This window comes from Coenobita brevimanus, chromosome 21, assembly GCF_032717465.1.
Source record: "Coenobita brevimanus isolate Jiangsu-jjx chromosome 21, ASM3271746v2, whole genome shotgun sequence".
NCBI classification, from domain to species: Eukaryota; Metazoa; Arthropoda; class Malacostraca; order Decapoda; family Coenobitidae; genus Coenobita; species Coenobita brevimanus.
Window position 1 is genome coordinate 1,261,126 of NC_136974.1, and position 8,891 is coordinate 1,270,016.

Consider the following 8,891-nt stretch of genomic DNA (forward strand, 5'->3'; position numbering starts at 1 on the left):
TTCACATGCGCTCTTGACCCCAGACACATACATGGACATAATTGCTGATACAGACGCAATAAACACACGTACACACACACGCACAAAAGGAATGGTCTGGTATTTCCACCTTGCTCAATGCTGCGGCACCCCTCCTTCTCCCCCTCCCCTCCCCCCGCCCACTCACCTCCCCTTCCCCTCCTCCCCCCAGCCGTCCCCAGGCCTCCCAGCATCCTCATAGCCTCCCCTCCTCCCTCCCTGCAAGTCCGCACCCTGCCCGCTGATTAAAAAGAGAGCAGTGGGGAGCGTGAGAGAGGAGGAAGGGGGAGAGCGGGAGGGAGGGTTGTGGGGAGGTTGTGGTGCTACAGTGAGAGTGAGGGGCACGTCGTACGGCTGGCACGCATGCACGGCAGGGCTGGCCTCACATGTGGCGCATCACGGCCAGGCCGCCAGTAAACAACCTGCCGCGGTGCAATACGCAGCTTGCGCCGCTGCCGCTGCCGCCACCACGCTCCCTCACCCGACCACTGACTCCGCTGCGGCCCCTCACCTCGCCACCCACCCTGCCCTCACCTGGCTTTGCCGCCGCCTGGCCCCGCCGCCCGGAGCGCCGCGGCGCGAGGTGACGCAGTGCCGCCTGCCGCCCTGCCATGGTGCCAGTCAATGAGTGTTGCCTAGTGACACGGCCGCCCTGCGCGTAAACACCCGGGTCACTCAGTCAGTGAAGCTGCCGACGTCGCCGCGTGAGGTGGTGTGCCGCCGGTGCCAGGTGTGCCGCCAGTGCCCCGCCAGGCGTGTGTGAGACTGTGTGCGTGCTAGTGGGACAGGTGATGGTGTCACGGCCGGGGCGCGGGGCGGGCAGTACCATGGCCATGCACAACCATAACACTCAGGCCAAGACGTGGGTCAAGACGCACTACGAGCGTCATCCTGACGGAGTGGTGGCCAAGGCTGTTATGTACAAGCACTATGAGGACTATTGTCGTAGTGTGGGCCGCAATATTATGGAAACAAGTATATTTGGCCGTGTAGTGAAGAGTGTGTTCCCTGACGTGACAATCAGAAGGCTGGGAGGTCGTGACAATCTCAAGTACTACTACTGCGGCATCCAGGCCAAGGAGTCGTCACCATACGCCGCAGACAACGCCACCACCACCAGGCCAAAGCGCCGCCTCAGGAAGAGGGAAGCGCCCATCGACAAGACAGAGGTTCAGCGGTGTCTGCTGTGGATTTACCAGAACTACAACACCAGTCCAGACGGCTGTACGCCCCGCACGGACATGTACGACCGCTATGTGGTGGAGTGCACGGGAGCGGCGGGTGAGCCTCTGAGTATGCAGCACTTCGCCATGGTGCTGAGCCACGCCTTCCCAGTCAGCACTCGCCGCCATCGCAGCGCCCCTCGCAGCAACCACCAGAAATTTTACTACGGCGTGCAGGAGCGGCCCGCCCCCCTGCCTCTGGACTCAGGCCCGCCCAACCTGCTGGCGGCCGTGGAGGAGATGTTCAGCAACGGTAAGCTGTGTTACCGCGAGGAGAATGACGACGACGACGACGATGATGACGAGGACCTCAGTTGCCGCAGTCCCGTGTCGGACACGTCTGAGGGCTCGCTGCGGGACTCCAACACACCTCTGGCTGCAGAGGCGCTGCCCCACCAGCACTACCTCGCACCATACATCAAGTCGGAGCCTGTCGAGCCCGTCGACTACAGCCTCCAGCACCTGCGACTCAAGGACGAGCCCCAGGACGATGACTACATTGTGAAGGAGGAACCGGAGGAGCCACTAGACCTACACGTGCCGCGGCAGCAGCTGCAGGAGCAGTCCTCCCCACAGCCACAGGCCAAGGCCAGGAAGATATACAAGCCCCGCTTCCACTGGCAGGGTGAGGACGATGACGACGACGACGACGATGATGACGATCGGTACATGGGTCCGTCCATGCAGCTGGAGTGGGAGGAGGAGCTGCGGCAGTGGGTGCTGAGCACGCTGCAACACAGCCCCGGCAGCTGTGTCAATAGGGACCAGTTGTACATGTTGTACGAACAGAGCAGCAATGACCAAGGCAGCACCGTGATGCCGCTCAGTGAGATGGACCAGATGGTGCTGGGGCTGTTCCCCGGGGTGGTGACGGAGATCAGGCCGCCCCAGGCCACCTTTTACCGCGGGGTGCGGGTTGCCCCGGAGTCCCCACTGTATGGCCACGTGCAGGAGCTGCCCCTTCCACACAGCCGCCTTCAGCCTGACATGCCCATGGACGCCTACATGCACCCCGCCCACCTCCAACATTCCACCATGGAACTGTCGCCGCCACGAGCGGCAGCTCTCAGGGTGTCGCCCATCTCGCTGCACGACGAAGACGATGACGGCGGCGAAGAGAGGTGGGGCGAGGACTTCCAGGGTGGTGGCGGGGCTGGGTTGGGGCCGGGGCAGGACGAACACGGCACACCAGAGGTGCTGAGGGACGGCAAGTACTACCTCAGAATGTGGCTCACCGATAACTTTGAGTCCGTACCAGATTCTTGTGTTTTGAAAGCCGATGCGTACCGTCACTACGAGGAGTACGCGCGCTCCATCAAGCAGACGCCCTTTGAGATGAACGTGTTTGGCAAGATAGTGAGACAAGTGTTCCCGAAGGTGAGCATCAGGAGGCTGGGTGGCCGCGTCAAGCCCCAGTACCACTACTGCGGCATTGCGGTCAAATCCACCAGTCCACTCTTCCAGTACATGAGTGGCAAGGACCCCGCACAGCGGTCACGTAAGAAAGAGATCGCCACGGACAATCGCAGTGCCGAGGTGGTAATTGAGTGGCTGCGTAGTAGCTACATGCCGGGCAATGACCGAATAATTATGAAGAGCGCTGTGTTCAACAACTACTGCGCCTATTGCAAGTCCATCAATGAGAACCCAGTGACACTTAACTATTTTGGCAAGCTGGTGAAACACTGCTTCCCCAACGTGGAAGTGCGTAAGTGTGGGGGTCGCAGCGAGCCCACCTGGTACTACTATGGTCTCTTCCCACGCGGCCCCCAGCCCCCCGCCACCAGCCCTGTGCCCATCTGCGTGGGGGGCGCCTCCCCCGTCCCCGTCACGCACTACGGGTCGCCCTCCATGCTGCAAGCAGTGCTGGGGCAGCAGGCGGGGCTGGGGCAGTCCCCACACATGAGCCGACGCTCCCCCTTCCCAGCATCGCCAGGCGAGGCTGGCCTGGAGGCGTACTCCGACCCCCTGGCCTCACACTGCCCCGGCGAGGAGCTGCGGCGCCGCGTGCTGGCACCCTCGCCCTACGAGGCGGGGGACGTGCCCACAGACACGCTGTACTCTCGCTCTCCTGGGGACACCTCGGCACAGTTTTGCCGGTCGCCGGGTGACACAGGCTACTCCCGCTCCTCAGCAGACCTGGGGTACTGCCGCTCCCCCGGCGACACCCACACCCAGTACTGCCGCTCCCCGCACCTGCTGGAGGCTGAACCGCTGCACCCGCTGGAGGGGGACGGTGCTGGCCGCTACTCCCCCGCCGACACCTTCACCCACCAACACTCCCCCATCGCCTCCCCCGCTGCGCCGCGGCCCCGCTCCTCCCTGGTGGACGTCTCCGGTATGGGCCCCGCGCAGCACCAGGCCCACAAGCGCCTCAAGGGGCCACTCTCCGCCCCTGGCCCTCACCTGGGACCACAACACCACCCTGATCCCTACCACACCTTCGCCGAGGGTTCCCTGGACTGACCTACGCCCCCCCACGGGTGAGTCACTGGGGGGGGGGGACGGGAGGAGGGGAGGGACGAGGCAGTAATATCTAGATAGGTTTGGGGGGGGGGGACGGGAGACGAGGCAGTCTTAGGAAGTTAGGTGATAGAAATGACTAACTTCAGATCTGAGAGAAAACGTTTGTGGCTGGGGGTAACTGTCCTTTAGCACCACGTAAACACACACACACACACACACACACACACACACACACACACACACACACACACACACACACACACACACACACCTTCCCAAACTAGGTAACCACGCGGGCAAAACACGACAGGTAGCGCGAAAGGCCAAAAAGAAAAAAAAGTCTTCTCAAGCACATCAATAAAAGCTAAAGATAATAAAGAGGGCGAGAAATATTAATAAAGACACAGCATCACGTTTTAAACCCTTTCAGCTCGAGGGCGTAGGGTCCTCTTTACTCTCCCTATCACAAAAGAGTCCAATAAAGCCCCATTCGCCTCCTTTACTTCCTTTCCTACCCTCCCGTTGAGTAAAACCGTCTGGGATAAGCAGGTGAAATGAAGTTGCTACGTCACCAGTCTGAAAGGATTAAAGGTGGGGAAAATAGTAAAGGAGGGAGAAGGGAAGGAGGGAAAGGGTATGGAAGGGAAGTAAAAATGGTAGTAAGGAAAGATGTGTGGAAGGGAGAGGAATGAGGGAAAGGATCCGCAGGGAGATGTGAGGGGAAACGGCAGGGAGGAGAAAGGGAGAGAAAGAAGGAAGACTGTGGAGGCAATGAGGAAAAAACTAAGTAGCTTGAGGAGGAAGGGGGAAGATTTTAATAGAGGGTGAAGGAACAGGAGGAAAGATGAAGGAAGGCGTAGAAGAAAGGGGGAGAGAGAGAGAGAGAGAGAGAGAGAGAGAGGGTACGTCGGAAGAAAGAGGTGAGGGGAAGAGATGGATGGGGTGGGGAAGGGTCCAGAGAGAGAGAGAGAGAGAGAGAGAGTTTTAAAGCCCCCCTCTGCCAGATCGATAGTACCCAGGATGACCCAGTATGCCGGCAGTTGCTAGGTTACTATCACCACTACACCACCCACATCACCACTACACCTCGGCTACTGTCACCACTACCACTCCACACCACTATACTACCATCATCACTACCACTCCACACCACCATATTAGCAGTAACACCCCCCCTACTACTACTATTACTACTACTACTACTATTACTACTGCAACTACTACTACTACTACTACTATTACCCGACTATCTACCTCCATCCCGTGACCTCTGACGCAAGTAACATGACTATCCGCTACTACCCTACGGAGCATAGTCACTCTCCCCACTCCCCCCGCCCCCGGATAGCGATAGTTCGACCACTACTATTTCAGCTGACTATTTTGGTGTACTTGAGTGGTATCATTTGATGTCTTGATAGTCTACTACTCATGATAGTTATTTTTCTTTTTTTCAGTATTTCTCTCTCTCTCTCTCTCTCTCTCTCGTTATTTTTTTTGTTTTTCTCAGTAATTGGTATGTTTAAATCTCTCCCTCTCTCTCTCTCTCTCTCTCTCTCTCTCGTATATTTATCAGGACTATTCTTCCCACACAGAGCCCTGCTGTGATAGTGCGTTCGTCTGTGTGTATGTGCTGCCCTGGAGGACCAACATCGCGGATCAGAGGCCTCATTCGGAGTTCCAAGATGGCGGAACACGCCTTCAAGGAGGTCCAAGATGGCGGAACACGTCTTCAAGGAGGTCCAAGATGGCGGAACATGTCTTCAAGGAGTTCCAAGATGGCGGAACACGCCTTCAAGGAGGTCCAAGATGGCGGAACACGCCTTCAAGGAGTTCCAAGATGGCGGAACACGTCTTCAAGGAGTTCCAAGATGGCGGAACACGTCTTCAGGGAGGTCCAAGATGGCGGAACACGTCTTCAGGGAGTTCCAAGATGGCGGAGCACGTCTTCAAGGAGCTCCAAGATGGCCGACTCGGGGAAAATGATACGTTCCATTTCCGAGAAGTAATGCGGACCAGTGAATTACCGTAAACAAACAAACAGTAAACAATAAAAACAATAACGTTACCCAGGAGAATAATTAACGTGCAGTCCTGGCGTAACGTCGATCTACTGGGAATTTATTTTGCACAAGAGTACTGGGAAATACCGGTAGGGGAAGAAAAAAAAACACTGATATACCCGGGCTGTGGACTGGTATAAGCCCGGTGTGTCCTTTCTACCCGACGGAGGAAATACTTATACTTAATTTATGAGGAAGAAAATGGGTGACGTTTCCAGGCAGGACTACAGTAAAAAAATAAAGCCTGTGGAATTAAGTAACAACATACCAATAGGTCTGTGCTCCTTCTGTGCCTAATCTACGAATGCTCCCCCTTGTGCCTCGTGGAAATGCGACCCCCCGTTAAAATGCTACCCCCCAGAGTTAAAATGTTACCCCCAGTTGAAAATATCCCCGTCAAATTTGCACCCCCCTGTTAAAATGCTACCCCCCATTAAAATGCTACCCCCAGTTGAAAATATCCCCGTCATATTTGCACCCCCATGTTAAAATATTACGCCCATAAAATTTTCACCCCCCGTTAGAATGTCACCCCCGTAATATTTTCACCTCCGTTCAAATGTTACCCTCGTGAAATTTCAACCCCTGTCAAATATTACCCGTGAAATTATTACCCTCACTGAATTCATACCCCACTGCATTTCCAACTAATTCCATAGAGTTCAACCCAATATTAAATTCTACTTTGTCATACACCTACCCCCCCATGTGAATGCAACCCCCCCACATAAGATATTAACCCCCCCCACCTCCCACCCTGTGTATATGCAAACCCACTGTCTCGTGAAACTTGTACCTCTTGTGAAAATGCTACCCCCGTGCCTTGTGAAAGTGTTACCCCCGTGATAATAATACCCTCCTCCCCTCGTGAAGACAATACCCCCCTCGTGAACTCCCTACCCTCTGAGTCCTGTGATATTTATGCCGCGGAAGACAATGAAGGGATGAGAAAGGAAGAAAGGGAGAAGGAATATGAGGGAGGGGATGAAGACGAGCAGAGGAAGGTGACGAAAAGAAACGGAAATTGGACCAAATGGAGTAGAAAAGAAAATGTTCGAAAGATAAAAAACAAAAACAATGAGGGAGAGAAAATCTGAACACGAAGCAATTAGGAAGATGATGAAAGACGAGGGAAAAGCAATGAAAGACGAGGGAAAAATGTGGTTAAGGAAAGACACTTGTATGCAGAAAACGAAGTGCATGTGTGTGTGTTTGTGTATAAAAAAAAACAGACGCAGCGCAAGTGACTTAAGTATCGCAAGACATAGCATATTCCTGAAATAAATGAATAATGCATAAAATGAAAGCCTAGACAATTATTTTTTAGCATGTAAGTAGGAGGGGGAGACAAATAATGCGTGGCTATTTTTTTGCGATAGATATTTTTTTGCCCGCCACACGAAGGGAGAGTTAGATAGATAAAAAAAACATGAGAGTCTGTGATAGATAATTTACTATACTTTACTATGAACGCCCTTGTATCGAGGGTCTAGAGTGGAGACCATATGTTGCTGTGTGTCAAAGTGATGTATTTTGTTAAGCTCTTAATCCCTGATCTTACCTACCTACCTACCTACCTGCTAATTCCACTTCCTACTTACCTACCTACCTTCCTTCCTTCCTACCTACCTTCTAATTCCACTTCCTACTTACCTACTAACCTTCCTACCTTGTACTTCCACTTCCTACCTACCTACCTAATCTGTACTTCCACACCCCACTCATTTACCCACCTGCCTTATTCTCCCTGATAACTTCCTCATCCTCACCCTCCATCCCTTCCTCCTCACCTTCTCCTCATCCTCCCTCCCTCCCTCAAACCCCATTGGTACCATATCCTCGCACTCCCTCATCCTCCCTCCCCACCTCCCTCATTCTCCCTGCCTCCCCTTCTTAATTTTATACTCCCCCAACTCCTCGCTCCCATACCCTCCCCACCTCTCCCCCAGTCTCCCTCCCTCACTCTCCCAACCTCTCCTCACTCTTCCTCCCTCCCTTATACTCCCTTCTCCCCCCCCTCATACCAGATACAAAAGGGGAACCAATATGTGTGTTAAAAGAGAAAGAGAGCAGAGAGGAAAGACCATAGATACCACCTCCCTCTCTTCATTCCCTCCCTCCCTCTCTCTTTCTCTCTCTCTTTGGAAATATTATCTTCTCTCTCCCTCCCCCTTCCTCCTCCTCCATCTCTCCTCTTCTCCCCTCTCTCCTCCACTTCCTTTATGGTCTCCCTCCCTCCCATCCCCCCTCTTTCTCAATGTTCCTCCTCCCTCCCACAAAGGGATAGTAAGAAAGGGAGAAGAAAGAGGAGGAGGAAAACTAGGTTGGATGCGGCGAGGGAGAGAGAAAGGGGAGGAAAAAGGGAGAGGAAAATGAGAAATAAAAACCGGAAGAGGAAAGACGCTTAGAAGGGGGGGAGGGTGGAAGAAGAAAGACCATAAAGGGAGGGGAAAGTAAAGGTAAATGGACATCAAAAAGGGGAAGAAAAAGGGAGGAAAGGGAGGAGAAAAAGGGAACAAAATAAGAATAACATACAATGAAAATGGATGCCTAAAAAAAAAAAAGGGAGGAAAGGGGAAAGGGAGAGAAAAAAATGAGGTGTTCGAGATAATGAGAGAGAGAGAGAGAGAGAGAGAGAGAGAGAGAGAGAGAGAGAGAGAGAGAGGTGTTCACTGTTAACTTATTCTATTTATTATGGAAGGTTTACTTTTGTACTCTCACTCCGGAAATAAAGGGTTGAGATCAGACCCACGGTGTTTTACTGCTCCCGTGTGTGTGTGTGTGTGTGTGTGTGTGTGTGTGTGTGTGTGTGTGTGTGTGTGTGAAGAAAGGCTGCACAGAAAATACAACGTGCGAGTGTGTGTGTGTGTGTGTGAAGAAAGGCTGCACAGAAAATACGTGTGTGTGTGTGTGTGTGTGTGTGTGTGTGTGTGTGTGTGTGTGTGTGTGAAGAAAGGCTGCACAGAAAATACGTGTGTGTGTGTGTGTGTGTGTGTGTGTGTGTGTGTACTCTGTGAATGACTATATCTACACAAACAGGAAGGAAAAGAGCACGAGGAAAACCACAACGAAAATGACGAGAAATAAGAAAAAAAATATAAAGAAAATGGGATGGAGGAGG

General features: G+C 53.4%; 1 protein-coding gene across 1 annotated transcript; it reads left to right on the forward strand.

The window, feature by feature from the left end:
• Positions 1-654: 654 nt before the first annotated feature.
• On the forward strand, positions 655-5,397 carry LOC145392174 (uncharacterized). The gene is made up of 2 exons (XM_080266623.1): positions 655-3,724; positions 5,303-5,397. The coding sequence occupies exon 1, from the start codon at positions 810-812 to the stop codon at positions 3,705-3,707; it is 2,898 nt and encodes a 965-aa protein (XP_080122749.1). The 5' UTR covers positions 655-809; the 3' UTR covers positions 3,708-3,724; positions 5,303-5,397.
• Positions 5,398-8,891: the final 3,494 nt, after the last annotated feature.

What these genes read in the sequence shown, in the direction of transcription:
- LOC145392174 (XM_080266623.1), top strand. Translation starts at nt 810, where the DNA reads ATGGTGTCACGGCCGGGGCGCGGGGCGGGCAGTACCATGGCCATGCAC.